Below are 20,478 nucleotides of genomic sequence, written 5' to 3' on the forward strand. Positions count from 1 at the left end.
ATGCTTTTACATAATAACGATAGGTAAATATCCGCTGTTTCATACATCATACACTTATAATCGCATAACGATAAAAAGTAACAAAATGAAATGATAATCCACAACATACCTTAGTCAGGAAGCACAGAGCAAAATAGAACGCGTCTTTCTTTGACGGTGGATTCTGTGAAAGTGAGGTTTGTCTCACGGTTCTTCATGCCTGAAACTTTTCTTAACTATTCACTTTAATTAACAATGACCGCGCGCGATAACCGCCACGGCCTGGGACTCTGGTACCAAAGATATTCCAATACTGACACGGCGTTGTTTGGGAAACTGATTTAGTAGCTGTGGACAGGCTTACGGTAAGAGACGCTAGCCATTAAATTAGCTATCTGATAAAACTACTGATGGGGACACACACACACATGCACAAAGTATAGTGACTAACATTAATACAGACTATAAGGACTAACACTACAGTAAACACTACGGTGGTTACACATACACAGATTGTGGTGCTAGGTTTACACAGTCTGGCATTTTGAAGCTATACATTACATGTCGTTGATACAAGAGGTATACGTAGTAGGCATGCTATTTGAATTTCCAGTCATTGTTTGTTGGTGTTGTTTTTGGACTGAGGTATGTTGTGATGTTTCACTCTTTGCTCTAGTGTAAATGTGTGTGTTATTGTTTGTTGAGAACCCTTCTTTGATATTATTGCCTGCTACAGTACTCTATCTCAAGCTTGATTTTGTATTATGTTTTCAGGCCATTGCGTTCTTGCTGGAATTTGGAATAAACCAATCGAATCCCCACCATCTTGTCTGTTGTGAGAGAAAAAGAGTGTGAACCTGACCACACAATTTGGTTATGATGTGGTTACGGACTCATTGGACTCTCGTCACGTGGACACACATAAACAAGTCGCGTGAAGCAATATTAAGGTCTACATTTAGTCAATCCTTCAAACTCACGGAATGAAATTGACCTCACCGCATTTTGTTCACTAATACATACCCAATACGTACATAGCTGTGTCAGTTTCATGTTGCTCTGTCGCGTTTACGCACAGAAACTGAGAAGCCAGTATAGCACGGGAAAGAATGTGTATGTAAAACATGAAGATCGGTAGTTTTCGCTGAATCGCTCTACACACACAGACACACCACCCCTACCACCACGACTAACACCACCCTCGTCTTGATTAAAAACATCAAGTCAAAACGTCACTAAATGTGAAGAAGAAAAGAAAAAAATCGTACAACCACGCAACCATTGAAGTGTTTGCCCCACGTCACTTTTATAGAACTGTTTAAAGGAAGTAACTGCGTCATCATAAGTTAGAGAAACACGCGGTTACTTCCCTTGCCCCTGTTTGCGTTTGATCCCTTGTGTGTGGTTGTGTGTGTGTGTGTGTGTGCGTGTATAATAATTCTATAGCTCGTTATTTAATACATGAATTCTTATGTAATACTTAGTCTTATGGGCATATCTATCATTGATTTTTTTGTTGGGGGGGGGGGGGGTATTTTTCATAAGAAATGCGATGATGTGGTGCAAACAAAAACATTTCCATATTTGTGTACAATGAAAACTGGTCAATCTTATCTTATTTTATCTTATCTTATCTTTATTCACTTCAAACAGATTAAAGGGCTTGCTCAGTTCTACTACTGAAATTGAATAACTGTTAATTGCCAAAGCTGTTTTAACATGGCAACAAGGTAGATACCAAAGTTGTAGAAAAGGTCAAAGAAAAGATTCAAAACACTTGACTCGATAGGGACACGACCAGTAGCAAAATTAACAACGACTTAATACAACAGATGCTGCAACAACAAGTTATACAGCGGCACACATTTTTAACGGTCATCCACTTGAACTGTTTCGTCAGTCAACAACCGCCTGGAACCGCGCTTTACAAGTACATCAGCTCAGTTGGCTATCAGTATCGAATCGAAGCTTCCAAAGATTTCTACAGAGGAGCCCTTCCCGCTACTGTCTTTGCGTCTGGTGATATTGGCAATAATGAGAGGAGGGGGGGGGTGGAATGTTACGATTATTTCCAGCAGATACCTCTTCTTTTTATCTCCTTTTCCCTGTCACTGTGTCAGCCTATCGACAAATGTCTACTTTCGCTTTCAGCAGAGGTCGCGAACTCTTCAGTAGTGAAGATCAATGACGTCATCGCAATAATCTTGCAAAACACGAGGCTCATTCGCACAGGTTGTGCGGAGGGTTTTAACATTCTCTCGCCTGATCACCAATAATATGATCAGCATTGTTATCACTATCTTCTCAGAGCGTCAACAACTTGCTTCTTGTTTTCAGGCGCAGACACGATCACGATGAGACTCAGCAATGTTCGATAGTTCAACGGTAAAAAGACAAGGCGAAGGAATGGGCCGTCTGTTTACAGTTGTGTTTATTGACGCGGTTTTTGCTGCTTTTCTCGCTACACTCTAGCACCCCGCAGCGATGACAAATTCGCCACAGCTTTAGGCGCTGTCACCCCGAAAGTCTGCGCCCTCGCCTGAAGGCGGGGATTATCCTGTGACGCGAAAAGGATCTTTTGTTTTTGTTTTCGTTCGCAAGGACAAGCGACAAAAGCGTGGGTTGTCGGGATTGTTCGTCTGCTACTGGTCTCGAATTCAAAATGGAGGACAGCGCAGCGAGCAAAGCGTGTGGTGAAACCGAAGCTGCAAACGATCCTCCGAAAACAGGTGTGTCTGCTGGGAGACAGGTGACAGAGAACAGTCGATGCGTTGGATCTAATCTATCAAAAGGAGCTTCAACCTCTAAGGATTCTGTCCGGGAGGGAGCAGAATGTGGCGCCAGTTTCACGGTGTGGTACCTGGGGTCTGCAATCATGCACCGCCTCTACACCCAGAGTCTGCAGCCCTGGGTCATGGCTGAGGTCAAACGGAAACGAGATGGAATCAGAGAAGTAAGTAGTTTTATGAGGTAAACATTGTCGCATCATTTCATCAAATAAGATTGGATTTTTTGCTTGTTTGTTATGAATCACACAACACAGCACATATGATGTTGAAAAGAAATTGACAGACCTGTTTACCCTTACGATTTTGGCGTAATTTATTACGATTTTCTGCAAAAAATACGCCATTCCGCTATCCGTGTCAAGACTACGATTTTCAATAAAAAAAAAATTTTATTTTTTTTAATTTTTTATAATCAATTCACATGTTTGGCATTGGTTTTTTTCAATGGCAAAATGGGGTGAAAAAGCACAGCACTGACCAGAGATCATGTCTGTCTGATGAGACGCTGGAGAGCCTTATTCTAGTGGTGAAGTCTCGCCCTCACTCATTCGGCAAGCGCAAGTACAGTAGAGAAGCGCTTGACACACTGAAAAAGGCCTACTACGAGCAAAAGAAAAAGAATCAGTGATGCATGTGCTTTTGATGTGATCTTCTTTGAAATTATGATGACTACAAAAACTGACTGATGTGTTTTGTTTGTGAATGATGGATATATGTGCATGATTGCGTTTCACAGACACAATTGTCATGTGCGTTGTAATTGGCGACGAATGCTGGATGATTACTATTTTTGTGCCAGGATTACTATTTTTGGGGCTGAGCATTACTCCAAAACACTTATGGGGGTAAACAGGTCTGAATTGACCAGTGGAGGTTCATCATATCTTCATGGTAAAATTGACACTCAATGACAGCTTGATGGTAGATACTCAATTTCCAAACGAATCTATTAAGGACTAATAGCTCATGGTCACTTTTGTGTCCAGCATGATGCAGTCATGCATTTCTCCTTTGCTTTGCAAACGTTTTCGCTTTTAAGTTTTATATTATGGAAGGAGGACCGCTATGGTATCCTGATTGGTCTAGATCGATGCCTGAAAGTGAAAATTGAGCAGCCCTGTCTTTTATTTTGTCGTTCGCTTGTTTGAAATCTCTTCACCCCTTAGTACTATAGTAGCTCTTCTCCGCCTATATTATATAATGCAAAATGCACTTTGTAATCATAATGTATTTATGAATGCGTGAATAACTATAATGTGAATGAAAAATTGAAATCCCACCTCCCACCCGAAAGTTGATTAACTGTTGTGATGAATGAGAAAAATATCTGGACATTCACTGATTCAGTGATGAAACAAATTATTACTGACTGCATAGCTTGAAATAGTGTACGTGAATATTCTGCTTGGAGTCTGTTTAAAACAAAATGTCTCAACGTATTTCAGGTGACAATAGAGGTTACTACAGAAGGCATCCTTCGAGTGAAAGGACGCGATCCGTCAGGCAAAGAAACTGGAGAAATTGTTCTTGAGCATCGCTTGCAAGTGCTGTCCCGGTTTGCTCGTCTGCATCAAGATCAACGATGCTTTGCCTACCTCACTCGCACGCAGCTTGGGACTGACTTTGTTTGTCATGTCTACCTTGCCACCACTGACAATACGGTAAGTTGCAGTTTTTGTCTTGAGTCAGATCTTGCAAACATACCCAGGATCGGGATTCATAAAAGCTGATTAGTGGCACTTGGCTGCATGTTGGTGCTGTTTAAGCTGTAACTCGCCCTAATCGTCATTCATGAAACCCAGTTTTGACCTGCCAAATTCACGTGTCGGCTGTAAACTTAACGAACCTACCTTTTCGTGCTACAGTCGCTAACTGCATGATGCCGCTGGTAATCTATTAATGTTTGGATGGCTCTGTCCACATGTGCTCTTATGCAATGGGGCGCCTCGCTGACCTTGCTTCTCTTGGCGGTGATTTCCTTGGATAAGGGTGTATGTGCGCATCCGTATAGAGCAAGAAGGGGGGTATGAGCCTCGTTAGCTAAAGGCGCTCAAAGATGGTCACATGAATGCCTGTTAGAATCGTAATTTAGAGCGCTTTAGCTAAAGAGGTTCTAGCCACTAAAGCCACCTCAAATTTCTTGCTCATGAATGAACGCTTTCTGGGGTGATACAGCAGTCCCTCTCATGAACGGACACCCTTGGGCCATAGCAAAACTGTCCGTACATTGCAGGTGTCCGGTCACGGGAGGGGTGACCACACCACCCCCTCCCCCATACACTCACACAGAGACACACAAACAACAGGATTGAGTCTATGCTAATCACTTCTTGTGGCTACTAAACAATAACAATAAACTCATAATACTTCTTTAAACGTTCTGTAAAAATGATTTGTATGAAAAGTGTTGAAAAGAAGAGATAAAATAAATCCTCAAGGCAGTGAACACACTCACCATGCACTGACATACGAAAGCAGCCACACAAACACAGCACAGAGGAGCTGTGCAGATGCTTTGCAAGAATAAGCTTGAAAACCAGTTTGAATAAATAGCAGCAGATAGAGCTGCATGTCATAATCATGTAATTTATTTTTTTCTTGTCTGGCTTTATTGACTGCTTGCCGATCATGTGGCATGGCAGTGACTTTTCACTCTTCAGTCGGAAATACACTGTACATAACACAGCTCCCACTCTCCCTCACTAATGCCTACCCCAAGCCGTGACAACTGATGCTTGGAAATTGTGTGGAAGAGTACACCTCTCTATTTCTCTCCAATGCTCTTCCTGCTGACATGCAGTGACACCGGACACCCACAGAGTTTAGCCAGCTACCCCTCCACCCCACCCCCCCCCCCCTCCCTCCCTCTCTCTCACTCCCTCCAGCCATGTACTGTTGGGGACTGTGGACAGAGAGGCCAGCTGCACTGTTCACTCAGAGCAAAACCAGTTGACTGTGTCGTAACTTTTGACAAAGCAAGACAACTGAAGGGTTCACAGATTAGGCAACCGACTCACTGGTCAAGGCTGAGGGGAAACAAGAGTATCTTGTCAATGAAAGAGATTACACACAGACACACGATGCTGAGAACTGTGGCCGGTTTTTCACTCTCTTTCGCTCAGGACCTTCATCGCCGCCTGTTGTTTACGTCCAACAGACAAGAATAAAGAGCTCAGTGCAGTTTCATGTTGGCATCTTCGCATGTACTCCACTCCTGACCAAAACTACCCCCCCCCCCCCCCCCTCCTGATGGGTACACGGGCACTCAAGTTATCAGTGACTGTCATCACGCCATTGCGGCTGTGATCTTTGTACCAAGAGCCGGACTGCTCTGTTATCGATTTTGTTGTGGTGAAAATTTGACGATGGTCTGTTCGTACATTGGAGGTATGACCTGCTGTTGGGACCGAAAATGAGTGTCCGCGTCCAAAACACTCCGTGCCGAGCAAATGTGTCCGTACATGTCAGGTGTCCGCTCACGCCGGGGGCCGTACATTGCAGGGACTGCTGTAACGCGAGAGAACTCCTGTGATCTTGCCGCGAGGTTCCGCCTGTTACCATTGTCTTTTTACCGTACAAAATGCACGACTTACACACAAACTGTTACCAAAGCGACATGCTATTGGGGACCAATGCACGTTTTTTTCCTTTCTCGTGTGGTCTTGCCGCGAGGTTCCGCCTGTTACCGGCATAACCTCACCAGACCCGCCCATTGGGCTCCCCACGGATACTCCACCTAGAGGGTCCCGAGACCCCCGACTTTAATGTAAAGGAGGTCCTTTGATCCCCTCAGTGGAACTTCAGAGGGTTCAAAGACCAGAACGGCAGAAGGTTCATATATACTGACTCTTGCTTTCGGAAGGCACATTCCTCATCGGAATATGATCTTTGGGGCGCTCATTTATTGCTAATGTGGACTTTTGGACTTTTTTTCACAGATTAAAGACATTCATGCAGTGTTCAACGGTCAAGGTGAACAATGCCTGTCAAGATCTGTGTTAGATGTCATATTTTGGTCAAAATAAAAAGAACATTTAATGATTTATGTATCGATTAATTCTATTGAACGCACACAAGCATGCATTCTTTTGTAGTCTCGGCCAGCCGCCTAAACATGAAGTTTAGTTGGCCTCTGACGTCATGTGGCTCAAAGAAGGAAAATCCAATATTCAATCGATACATTGACATTTTGAAGAGGTGTTTGTTGGTGCTTTGTAAACCGGGTCCCTTCTCCTGCCCCTGATTATAATATAAACCTTACCCACAAAGTTTTAAGCCCCTATTTATTCTAAGTTTCTTGTTTGAGCTTCTCCAGATGTGTGATCAGTCAAACTGGAAAAAAAAAACACTCACGAAACCCCACCAACTACAGATAAAGTCTTATAGCAGGTCTTAAAAAGGAGGGAATCTTAAAATAGAGGTCAATATTTATAAGAGGTTATAAACAGAACATCTGAAAAGCAAGGTCTTAAAGTTAAAGGGGAGGAAGTCTTAGATTGGGGGGTTCCACTACTAAACAGTATAGAGACATAGTGCTTGCTGCCACGCGAGCCTGAGAAAAGGTTCCTTCTTTCTCTTCGCTGCGTTGGCCACAAAACCCCTCCGCACGGAGGTGTTCCCAGACACCTCGTAGGTAGGGTGTAAAGTAAAGATTTTGGCTGGACCCAGGATTGTTCTCCCTGACATGTATCGCTGTGTCAGAAACAGCTAGCTGACAGCTAGCTGTCTTAATAAAGATAAAATAACATAGTAAGGCCAGAGAGATCAAGGAATAACCTAACATCAATACCCCCCCCCCCTCCCGCCCTGCCATTGAAAGATTTCATCCTTTGAAAGACCTTGCTTTTTTATTTCTTATTAATAGATTTTCTGTTCATAACCTCAGTAAATATACTTGCAAATCAAGATTCACTCCTTTGTCAGACATTATTTTCTCAGTTTTTTTTACATTTACTGATTTAGTAAAGTTTTGACTAAATGGTTTAACATAGAGGGGGAATCGAGACGAGGGCCGTGGTGTATGTGGGTGTGTGTGTGTCTGTGCGTGTGTGTGTGTAGAGCGATTCAGACTAAAGTACTGGACCGATCTTTATGAAATTTTACATGAGAGTTCCTGGGTATAAAATCCCCAGACGTTTTTTTCATTTTTTCGATAAATGTCTTTTATGACGTCATATCCGGCTTTTTGTAAAAGTTGAGGCGGCACTGTCACACCTTCATTTTTCAATCAAATTGATTGAAATTTTGGCCAAGCAATCTTTGACGAAGGCCGGACTTCGGTATTGCATTTCAGCATGGAGGCTTAAAAATTAATTAATGACTTTGCTCATTAAAAATCTGAAAATTGTAATTAAAATTATTTTTTTTATAAAACGATCCAAAATTACTTTTATTTTATTCTTCATCATGTTCTGATTCCAAAAACATATAAATATGTTATATTCGGATTAAAAACAAGCTCTGAAAATTAAAAATATAAAAATTATGATTAAAATTAAATTTCCGAAATCGTTTTAAAAACAATTTCATCTTATTCCTTGTCGGTTCCTGATTCCAAAAACATATAGATATGATATGTTTGGATTAAAAACACGCTCAGAAAGTTAAAACGAAGAGAGGTACAGTAAAGCGTGCTATGCAGCACAGCGCAACCGCTACCGCGCTGAACAGGCTCGTCACTTTCACTGCCTTTTGCACTAGCGGCGGACTATATACGGTCTTTGTGAAAAAATGCAGTGCGTTCAGTTTCATTCTGTGAGTTCCACAGCTTGACTTTATGTAGTAATTTCGCCTTACGCGACACTGTAGTACAACTAGCGGACAGAGACGATCGACTGGCAAGAGAGGTTAGGCAAAATGTAACATCAGAGGTTATTTCAGATTTGCCGTGGAGGTTATCGTTTTGCTGTTCATTCATCATTTGATTGTCCTTTCTGGATCAGCGCCCTGGCTTTTACATCACTCACCCCTTGACATTTAGGGCTGTGTCTGTTACCAGGAGTTTGACCTGAATATCATTGTGACAGACCCTCTTTATGTTGCCGGTACAGTTACACACACACTCGATCAGTCGCATTAGGCATGCAGAGAGAGAGAGAGAGAGAGAGGGGGGGGGGGGGGGGGGTATAGAGAGGTAGGCAGACAGATTAAGAGAAAGGGAGAAACAGACAGAGCGAGGGAGTGTGTGTAAGCTGGACTCTTAACTCTAGACTTTTCCGAAAATACTGCAGACCTATATTTACTGGGTTCACAAATGATTGATAGAAAGAGAATGTCATTGTCAGACTCAACATTGTAAACATTAACCCAGATGGAATGTATGTGTACTATAGTGATATGAGACAGAAATAGTCCTGGTAGACTGACTGGGTTCAGAACTACCTGACCATGTGTGTGAGAAAAAGAGAGAGAGAGAGAGAGAGAGAGAGAGAGAGAGAGAGAGAGAGAGAGAGAGAGAGAGAGAGAGAGAGAGATAGAAAATGAAAGGCTATACACTGTTAACAATAACAGGACACCATAGACTGATAGAGAGAGAGAAAATTACAGACTTTACACTGTTAACAATAACACGGACACCGTAGAGAGAGACAGAAAATGACAGGCTTTACACTGTTAACAATAACACGGACACCAGCATTAACACTGTCAAAAGGAAGGTAAAATACTCGATCTAATTAATTAATGGCCCACAGTTGACACCTTCAGATTTCATGCTGCAATGATGACACCTAATGTTACCTACTTTCAAGGAAGCTTACTTGATACAATGATACAGTCAGACCTATTTGTCAAGACCACCCATAGTCCCATACGGAACTGACCAGAAGTGCTCGCTATAGACTTGGTTGTCGCTATTATAGACACGTGCATTATACAGTAGAGTCTTGAATACATTTGTTGGTGATCCTCTGGTGTGTGTTTTTGTGGTTAGTTGGCTGTTTTGGAGAGGTGGTTGCCTAAGTGGCACTGGCAGGTTTTAATGTATAATCCAGCAATGGTCCTAGGTGATTTGTAAACCCGCGTTATCCATTAGTAGAAATAATTGAACAAATACTGGTTATTTGGTCACAATACGTCAAACTAAGTTGTACAGACAAACCATCAGCTTTATTTTGACACACACACAAAAACACCTGTCAGATGCATTAAAAACCGGTTGGTCACTGACCAGTTGACTGAGAAGCGTTTCTGGAATTTTCACACACAAAAGAGGCAAAATACCAGATATTTCCGGTTAAAACGAACTCTGTTTGATACATCTATTACCCATAGCATATCCTGCAAGTATTTTCCATCATTTGTTTTTGATCAACACAAGTAAGTTGACTTATTATAATGTTACAATCCAAAGCAACTTGCTGTGTAAACTATAGCAACCTTCACCGGGCCTTCAGCTAAGTGAGAGAACTAGAATGAGGTAGCAGATATGTAAACAATAACTTTTTTTTTAACAATTAAGAGTACATGTATAGTCTATGTCGTTTTTTAGTTTTGGACTTTTTGGTTGTTAGAAGCGAACAGTCACATACAGACAGACTTCACACATGTACATGCTCACAAATAGCTCTCTCTCTCTCTCTCTCTCTCTCTCTCTCTCTCTCTCTCTCTCTCTCTCTCTCTCTCTCATCCTCTCTCTCATCCTCTCTCTCATCCTCTCTCCCTCCCTAAAATTCTCTCTCTCTCTCTCTCTCTCTCTCTCTCTCATCCTCTCTCTCATCCTCTCTCTCATCCTCTCTCCCTCTCTCTCATCCTCTATCCCCCCTCTCTCTCTCATCCTCTATCCCCCCTCTCTCTCTCTCATTCTCTATCCCCCCTCTCTCTCTCATCCTCTCTCCCCCTCTCTCTCTCTCATCCTCTCTCCCCCTCTCTCTCTCTCTCATCCTCTCTCTCATCCTCTCTCTCTTTCTCTCTCTCTCTCTCTCTCTCTCTCTCTCTCTCTCTCTCTCTCTCTCTCTCTCTCTCTCAACTAGTTCACTTCACCTCGATCTGTCTCTCTCTCACAAGGTTGATAAACTTGATAGAGGGACTGCTGTGCGTGACCTGTTTTCAAAAGACTCAGGGATAAAGTGACTTAGCGATCAATATATGACCCCTTTGGTGACAGCTGCTCCCTGACAGTGACAGCTCCTCAAAATATATTCATATATATATATTATACGTTTGTATTGTTAATAGCCATTGCCTGTTCATTACTCTTTGTCAAGAACATCCTTTTAATGTCATGATGGGGGGGGGGGGGGGGGGTGTTAGACTGCTACCCATGAAGGACTTGATTGAATAATGTCCTATTAATGCGGTGAAACCTGCCATTTCTACCCGTACAGCTCCGTCTGGTATCAGAGTTTAGTGACAGCATGTCTCATCCCTAGCATTACTGGATTTAGTAATACATTATACTGTAATAGTGTCAGATGAAACAATGGCTTAAAGCTTTTATGTCAAAAGGAGTAAGTGACTGTGATCAAATTGGTCCTCTGGTTCAAAAGATATATATTAGATTAAAACGTTAAAAAACAAAATTAAGATTGTGTTGGGCTTATGTGCTGTCCAAGTGTCCACCAGAAATGTCGAAGCAAAACAGATGGGGCTTGTTAAAGATTCCCTATAATTCTATTTTCTGATCATTTGACATTGTGTTCGTAGGAGGGTTTTCTCGCAGCTTTCTGGCAGTTTTTGAAAGGGTGCTCCACTGAACTCATAAGATCTGACTCTTTTCATGTCATTAACTTCTGCAACCGTCTTCTGCTCATAATGTATATTTGTAAATATACACCCTGCCTGCTTGCTTGGAAAAGTCCTCCTCAGATATTCCCGCATATATTTCCCATGAATAATGAAGCCTGGCGTTTGAACATAGCTCAAAGGTACATGCAGTCCTTCGATCCTCGGTCCACGACCATGTTAATGATATACGATACCGATACATAAACAGCCTGGCGTTGACCTTACGATTAATTGTTCTAATGCTGTTATGTTGAAGTCACCAAGAAAAACTTCGTTCTCGAAATCTTTGTTCCTTCCTCTGGAGACATTAAAGAAGAAATGAGAGAATGTCAACGTGGACGCTATTATTCACGTCATTCACGTCTTTCACACTTTGTTTGGCTTTTGACGTCATGGGTTTCAATTGCAAAGAGAGGTTCGAATAGAAACTTTATTTATTTAAATCAAAATCGTATGTATACCTCTTTAACTGCCTCAGATCTGTGAGAAGAACTAGAAGAAAATTACAAGAAAGATGTTATCATAATGTCCAATGGTTTCTGGTGAGTACATTTGTTGTGTTATTTTGTTCAATAACAGAGACCCCCTTTGCCAAGGAAGCAGCCGGTCTGTTGATTTTCTGTATGTGTTTAAGTTGAAAGATGCTCATCTCTCGTGTAACAACCTGGACAGATCTGTGATGATACCCCCCGCGGGTTAGGGGAAGAATTTACCCGATGCTCCCCAGCACGTCGTAAGAGGCGACTAACGGATTCTGTTTCTCCTTTTACCCTTGTTAAGTGTTTCTTGTTTAGAATAGTCAATTTTTTGTAAAGATTTTAGTCAAGCAGTATGTAAGAAATGTTAAGTCATTTGTACTGGAAACTTGCATTCTCCCAGTAAGGTCATATATTGTACTACGTTGCATGCCCCTTGAGCAAATTTTTGAGTAGTGCTTTTGCGAACAAGAAACAATTGACAAGTGGCTCTATCCCATCTCCCCCCCTTTCCCCGTCGCGATATAACCTTGAATGGTTGAAAACGACGTTAAACACCAAATAAAGAAAGAAAGATCTGTGATGATGAACTGTGACGATCACGTACACGAAAAGAAATGTACAGCAGCCCTGAAAGTCCAACAAATGGTGTACTCGTCTTTGGCTAGTGCTTCTGAACATGTACTAGCCAGAGAGCAAACTTTACTAGCCAAACCAACAATTTGTTTCAGCAACTTGACTCGCATTTGGCGAGTAGATGAACATTTCTGCTCGCCAGTTACAATGTTCTACTCGCCATGGCGAGTAAAATATACTCGCCACTTTCAGCCCTGTACAGTGAGACTCCCCTTTTAAGACCTCAAATCTGAGAAAATCAGGCCCCCCCCCCCCCCCCCCCCCAAAAAAAAAAAAAAAAAAAAAACCCCAACAACAAGGGAGTCTGAAAATGGGGGTCAATTTACAGAGGTTATGAACAGAAAGCCTGAAAAAAAACAGGGTCTTAAATGGGAGGGAGTCTTAAATTCGGGGGTATTTAAAGAGGGGGGGAGGGTACCCCTGTACTTATGAATGTCCTTTTGGGTTTCCCAGTAACAATAAAAACGTTATCCCCCTTCGTGTGTACACGCAAGCACAAGACCAAGTGCGCACGGAAAAGATCCTGTAATCCATGTCTGAGTTCGATGGGTTATGGAAACACGAAAATACCCAGCATGCATACCCAACGAAAGCGGTAGTGTGGGGAACCCAAATGGGCAAACGAGCTCACACGTAACCAGACAATTCTGGAACGCTGAAGAAGAAGAAAAAAACGTGCATAAGCTTGAAAAAGGAAGATAACATCCGGACAAACAATACAACTACGTACAAGCACGGAGAAACAAGTAACTCTTGATTTTCCGATGCCAGTAACACAAGTATCTTTTTCTTTTAATGGCATCACCCCAACTGCGAAGGAGATACAAATGACAGGGAGTGAGTGTAACATATATACTGTGGACGTCACTGACACAATAGGATGTCCTGATAACAGTTAATTAACAGTTTTGTCTTCAATTGGTCTGAGCTAGTGAACTGAAGGTATTGCAAGGGAACCTGATAATAGTTTGTGTCCGATTTTATGTGGCTGCAGGGATGACAGTTACCATCAGGACATCAGAAGTTCCGGTTTTAAATAATTATTTTCTGATAGATTCGTGAGTTTTCAAGACCCCCAAGAAGGGTATACAGTGGAACCTCCCTGTTAGGACCTTCAAAAATCTGAGAACACGGGTCCTAAAAGGAGAGATTCCTAAAATGGGGGTGCATTTACGGTGGTTGTGATCAGGACTGGGTGGCCGAGTGGTAACGCTCTTGCGCTCGGAAGCGAGAGGTTGCGAGTTCGACCCTGGGTCAGGGCGTTATATAGCAATTTTCTCCCCCCTTTCCTAACCTAGGTGGTGGGTTCAAGTGCTAGTCTTTCGGATGAGACGAAAAACCGAGGTCCCTTCGTGTACACTACATTGGGGTGTGCACGTTAAAGATCCCACGATTGACAAAAGGGTCTTTCCTGGCAAAATTGTATAGGCATTGATAAAAATGACCACCAAAATACCCGTGTGACTTGGAATAATAGGCCGTGAAAAGTAGGATATGCGCCGAAATGGCTGCGATCTGCTGGCCGATGTGAATGCGTGATGTATAGTGTAAACAAAATTCCATCTCACACGGCATAAATAAATCCCTGCGCCTTGAATATGTGCGCGATATAAATTGCATTAAAACATTTTTTTTTAAATTTAAAATCCCTGCGCTTAGAACTGTACCCACGGAATACGCGCGATATAAGCCTCATATTGATTGATTGATTGATTGAAAGTCGGAGAAAACAGGGTCTTACACGGGAGGGAGTCTTAAAAAGTAGGGTCTTAAAACGGGGGTTCTATTGTATTGCAGAAAATAAACAATCGCTCTCCCTTTTAAGATCTTGTTTTCTTATATTTTTCGTTCATAACCTCTAAGTTTAACCCCATTTTAAGACATCCATCGATCCCTGTTAAGGCCTGATTTTCTCAGACTTTTGGGGGTCGTGCGAGGAGAGTTCCACTGTAGCTCAGAGCGTGTTCAAATCATCAGTTTTCAAAGCAGTTTTACACAGTCAGATGTCAGCTGCTTGGCCTACTTGAATATACCGATTGTTTTAGTTGAGTGTAATTGAAGCGAAGTGCATTTGTGAAGATGAAGTGGCAAAGTACCCGTATCCGTTATCATTGAATTCAGATTGTTGGACGGTGAAACCCTTCATGTAAGTTCCTCGAGAAACTAGAGGACGTAGGCGCTCTAAATGCATTTGACATGTGCAACAAGGTGAAGTGAGAGTTGTACGGAACCAATCTCCTGGCACCTGAGAGAATAACAAGCATTGAAATGAACAAACGACTTTCATCCTCTCACTTTCTCTTGTTGCACATGTCAAATGCATTCAGAGTGCTTACGTCCCTTTGTTTCTCAGACCTTAAAGATATTGCTCGGTTAAAACTCTTTTAATTTCTTTAATTTGTTTATAATTCTAAAAAAAAAGATGAAGTAGAAGAATTTAAAAATAAGAATTTTTATTGGTTCTTTTGTGTCATCTTTGGAGAAATGATGTCTCTTTACGGCTTTAATCTGCTAGTTTTTGTAAGATTGTTTTTAATTTATTGATTTGCATGGATTCTTAGTTTTGTCGGAGCTTAAACTTTCAGTTTCAGAGTCTTTAAAGAATGAGTAATTTTTTTGATTTTAGAGTGTTGATAAAATGTTACAATTATTAAGATAAGGATTTTAAATGCTCAGTTGTTAAAACTGAGAATAACGTTTGCAAACATTTTGAGTAGTTTCGCAAGTGGGTGTTATATCAGTATTAAACGGGGCTTATAGATGTCTTAATGTACTTTCCGTAAATTATAGTCATCGCATCTGTGTTAAGCACAAGATAAGTATTAACTTGACTGCCAGTTCATACTGTCAGGTACACTAAAACAGTGAAGGTGGACCGTTGTGACAGGTTCCACTGAGAATGTGCGGCCTTAAAGTCATTTATTTTTTTCTCAGCTGATTGTATCTATTACGTTCCACCGCAAATGGAAATGCCCATGGTGAAAGTGCGTGATACATGTACCTGATCTGTGTAGAACAAGGCGGCAGGAATTAGTTACGTTGCATCTACACATTCAGATCCGCTTGTGATTTCCCCAAAACAGAAAAGTTGTAGGTATATTAGTATAGGCAGTTCAGATCAACTTCTCAGTGTGTCAAGATGAAACTGCAGAGGAGTAAACTACCTAGGACTGAACTTGTGGGGTTAAAAGTGCCTGGCAAACGAATACCAGAACAGAGCGTGCAAGTGAGTATTGAACAGATTTTCATGACTGTTTTCTTGTTTTTGGGTGTTATTAGTGAGCTTTGACGAATTGCAATCTGATATAGGCTAATTATGAGTGAGCCTGACTGGTAAGTGCTGTGTGAATGCTTGGTTATGGTTGGGAGTCCCGGGACCCTCTAGGAAGAGCGTCGGTGGGGGGTCCTGCTTTTATGTGAGATGAGAGCATCCCTCCATTTTTGTGGAGTAGATTTTGAGAATTGACGTGGGTGCCAGGTGTGTGGAGTTAGTATACCGTTTGCCCATTAGAGCGCCCGATAGAGTGCCCTGAATTATGCAGATGTCGGAAACGCCCGCTAATATGCACACGGTGACACTGTACGTATAATGATGCAATCTGATTTCGTTTCTTACCGGCTTCCTCTGAGCGTTTTAAGTTTCAGAAAACTTGCAGTGGTTTACTGCGCAGTGAGTTTTTTTGGAAAGTTGGAAATTGAATGACTGTACATGTCGCGCGCTGGAAGCAAATGGCTTTTTCAGCAAGAAATTCCCGTATGTACTGTACAGAAAACACCCGGGCTGTAGAGTTTAAGTGTTTGTCCAAGTGGAAGAGCGCCGTCATACCATGTTAAGACGGGCGCAGTGGCCTAGTGGATAAGACATCGGCCTCCTAATCGGAAGGTCTTGAGTTCAAATCCCGACCGCGGCAGCCTGGTGGGATAAGGATGGAAATTGTTCCGATCTCCCTGGTCAACTTATGTGCAGACCTGCTAGTGCCTTACAAATACTTAAACTTGGCGTGTACACGCAAGCACAAGATCCTGTAACCCATGTCAGAGTTCGGTGGGTTATAGAAACAAGAAAATAACCAGCATGCTTCCCCCGAAAGCGGTGTACAGCTGCCTGAATTGCGGGGTCAAAACGGTCTTACACGTAAAAACCCACTCGTGGCAAGTCATCAGTTTAACATGGGAGTTTCAGCCCTGAACGAAAAAGAAGAAGAAGACATGTTAAAGCCTTCGTAAATCCGTGTTATACTGTCCAGTCATGATCATCAATAGGCACATCAAGTCAAGGCCTGCAGGACATGAAGCTCCATTGATCATCATCGTATATCTGTGGTAATTCACAATAATAATAATAAATAATAAATCACTTTTCTATAGCGCAAGTCCCGAATAATCACAGCTCCAAGCTCCAAGACGCGTTATACAGGAAGTGACGGTACCTTTTTAGAGGAAACGGAGGATTATGAAAGCTCGGTCATTGATTGTGGTGCAGTGCAACCCCTCTTTAAATACCGCGACAAATCTGAGAAACTGAACAGTGAAGGTCTTAAGCAGGAGGGAGTCGTAAAATGGAGGTACATTTCACAGAAGTTTTGAACAGAAAATCTGCGAAATCAAAGTCTTAAAAAGGAGGAAAGTTTCAATAGACCTTTTCGGTATCTGAGCAGCTCTCGCGAGACACGTTCTTTGTTATGCTTTGAACGTCGCGAGAACTTCGAACCTCGGCTTTCGCAGCTCGCGCGAGATCGCTGTACCACATGCTTTGCTATGCTCTGAAGTTTGCGAGAGCTTACGAGAGCTTGGAATACCGATAGGGTCTATTCGTGGATCTTAAATTTGGGGGTTCCACTGTACCAGACCACAGTCACGCCGCAGAATTCCTCTGCAATCCATAAGGATGATAGTAGTCTTTTGTTCTGTAGAACTGCGTGCGTGGGCGTCTCGTCGAGTCCTGCAAATAGCCAATTGACCGGGAAAGGTTCGGTTTGCGCGAGCTCTTCAGTCACAATGATTGATACATCATACTAATGTACACTGCGTTTGATAGATTATCTGTGTTATTTTTTTTTTTCGTTTACAAAAAAATGGTTTTGAGTCCTGCAAATAGCCAACTGATTGGGAAAGGTTCGGTTTGTGGGCTCTTCACTTACAGTGATTTATACACCATACTAATGTACACGGCTTTTAGTAAGAGAGTAAGAGACTGTATTTTTAGTTTTTTTGCTTGAAAACACTGAGTATGGTTCTATGCCTATTAAGAAACTCTGGATTTTGCCTACTTTTCTTGTTAAAGTTTTGGGCAGGAGATGGTAATTCTTTAAAAACTACAATATACAGAAGAAACATTCATGTGCCTCTGACAGTTAGCATGGGTTTTTTAAATGTTCATTATTATGGTTCACTTAATGTGTACTTTGCGACGTATGCAAACGACTAGAATAAACCATGACAGTTGATTGACAGGCGATTGAGTATCATATATATAGAGAGAGTAAGGCCAAGAATAAAGGTTACACTGAACACGCACGCAATTGTCTGTGCTTTCTTTAGCTATTTTTGCAAAGTACCTCAAAGAACCCTTGAACATTCAGGATTAGCTTGTGTGTGTGTGTGTGTGTGTGTGTGTGTGTGTGTGTGTGTGTGTGTGTGTGTGTGTGTGTGTGTGTGTGTGTGTGTGTTTGAGGAATCATTGTTAGTCTGTGGAGTGAATTAATTTAACAGTAGCATTGGTTTTGCCATGCAGTTAATGTCTGTCTACCTTTGGGTATGCTATCCCAGTTTGACATTGTGAAGGGCACTGGGGCAAAGGATGCAAATTAATTCAAGACTTCCCCCCATAGACCCCCCCAACGCACACACACACACACACACACACACACACACACACACACACACTCCCCCACTGGACACAACGCCTGTTACAGATCCTCGATAGCTTGCGGAAGCCACTTGTCGTGATTTGAATAACAACTGAAAGGAATTTGTCGCAGAATCCACTGTCGCGCAGTTTCTATCAAAATCCGCTTCTCGTGTCGCAAAAAAACCCGCTCAAATACAACAATTGTCCAGTCCTCAGTCCCCCCCCCCCCCCACACACACACACACCACACACACACACACTTTCTTCCCAGTTCCTCTTGTCCCCATCTATTTCCGAGTAGGCTAGATTGCAGATCCCCAACAGGCCATTTCAACCTTTCGCTTCAGCGGCTAATGCCCCTAATCCACAGCAAAGCAAAGATCAATACACATGTTTGGCTTAAAGGGGCGGGGATCACAGTGGAACCCACTTTTTAAGACCTCCACAAATCAGACCCAAAAAAACTGGTCTGAAAAGAGAGGAGGTCTTAACCCTTGTCGCGACATATGTCGCGCTACTTTACGTAGACTGTCACCTGGTTGTCACGACATAATTATGTCGCGCTACTGGCTCAGTCAGTTTGGTCGGTTCCAATTACCTCCCATGGATGCGAAAACCTACTTGACCGTTTTTATATTTAGTCAAGTTTTGACTAAATATTTTAACATCGAGGGGGAATCGAAACGAGGGTCGTGGTGTATGTGCGTGTGTCTGTGTGTCTGTGTGTGTGTGTGTGTGTGTAGAGCGATTCAGACTAAACTACTGGACCGATCTTTATGAAATTTGACATGAGAGTTCCTGGGTATGAAATCCCCGAACGTTTTTTTCATTTTTTTGATAAATGTCTTTGATGACGTCATATCCGGCTTTTCGTGAAAGTTGAGGCGGCACTGTCACGCCCTCATTTTTCAACCAAATTGGTTGAAATTTTGGTCAAGTAATCTTCGACGAAGCCCGGACTTCGGTATTGCATTTCAGCTTGGTGGCTTAAAAATTAATTAATGACTTTGGTCATTAAAAATCGGAAAATTGTAAAAAAAAATTAAAATTTATAAAACGATCCAAATTTACGTTTATCTTATTCTCCATCATTTGCTGATTCCAAAAACATATAAATATGTTATATTCGGATTAAAAACAAGCTCTGAAAATTAAATATATAAAAATTATTATCAAAATTAAATTGTCCAAATCAATTTAAAAACACTTTCATCTTATTCCTTGTCGGTTCCTGATTCCAAAAACATATAGATATGATATGTTTGGATTAAAAACACGCTCAGAAAGTTAAAACAAAGAGAGGTACAGAAAAGCCTGCTATCCTTCTTAGCGCAACTACTACCCCGCTCTTCTTGTCAATTTCACTGCCTTTGCCATGAGCGGTGGACTGACGATGCTACGAGTATACGGTCTTGCTGAAAAATGGCATTGCGTTCAGTTTCATTCTGTGAGTTCGACAGCTACTTGACTAAATATTGTATTTTCGCCTTACGCGACTTGTTCTTTATTTTTCTCTCTGTTAATTCACCAGTGGCTTTGTTACATGTGTTACATAATTGCACCAGTGTAAGGGTAATGGAAGTACATTTTCGAACCTTATGCACAGAAAATCTGAGAAAACAAAGGTCTTAAATCAGGGGTATCAAAAAGTGTGTGTGTGTGTGTGGGGGGGGGTCTACTGTAGCAGCTAGGGTGCAGCTGTGTTTAGACAGAATTCCACGTTATGTCACGAGTACCTGAGGTGCAGTTTGTGTGTGTCTGGCAAAACAGAGGTGGTAGACTTTGATGTGTGAAGTGCTGAGTCTTACAAATAATGTTATGACCTCTGATGGTCCAGTTCGCTCACTTAAAGGCTGTGAACTTATTGTGATCCATACATGTTCGTGCAGAGAGGAGACTGAAGCGAGCAGACATACATACATACAGCCACATACTCTTGGATTGTCGTATGCACATGTGCAGACTGACGGACCGACACGCACGCATGCACGCACACACGCACACGCACGCACACACACACACA

The 20,478-nt window shown here is 42.0% G+C and overlaps 1 protein-coding gene across 1 annotated transcript in view; it reads left to right on the forward strand.

The window, feature by feature from the left end:
- The first annotated feature begins 2,248 nt into the window (after nucleotides 1-2,248).
- The window catches only part of LOC138968632 (TBC1 domain family member 1-like), a 120,750-nt gene continuing 102,520 nt past the window's right edge, over nucleotides 2,249-20,478 (forward strand). The window contains exons 1-2 of the mRNA XM_070341230.1: nucleotides 2,249-2,932; nucleotides 4,214-4,429. Of these exons, the coding sequence (XP_070197331.1) occupies nucleotides 2,642-2,932; nucleotides 4,214-4,429 (507 nt within the window). The 5' untranslated portion in view covers nucleotides 2,249-2,641. The remainder of the gene's footprint in view (nucleotides 2,933-4,213; nucleotides 4,430-20,478) is intronic.

Source organism: Littorina saxatilis, linkage group LG6 (assembly GCF_037325665.1).
Source record: "Littorina saxatilis isolate snail1 linkage group LG6, US_GU_Lsax_2.0, whole genome shotgun sequence".
Classification (NCBI taxonomy): domain Eukaryota; kingdom Metazoa; phylum Mollusca; class Gastropoda; order Littorinimorpha; family Littorinidae; genus Littorina; species Littorina saxatilis.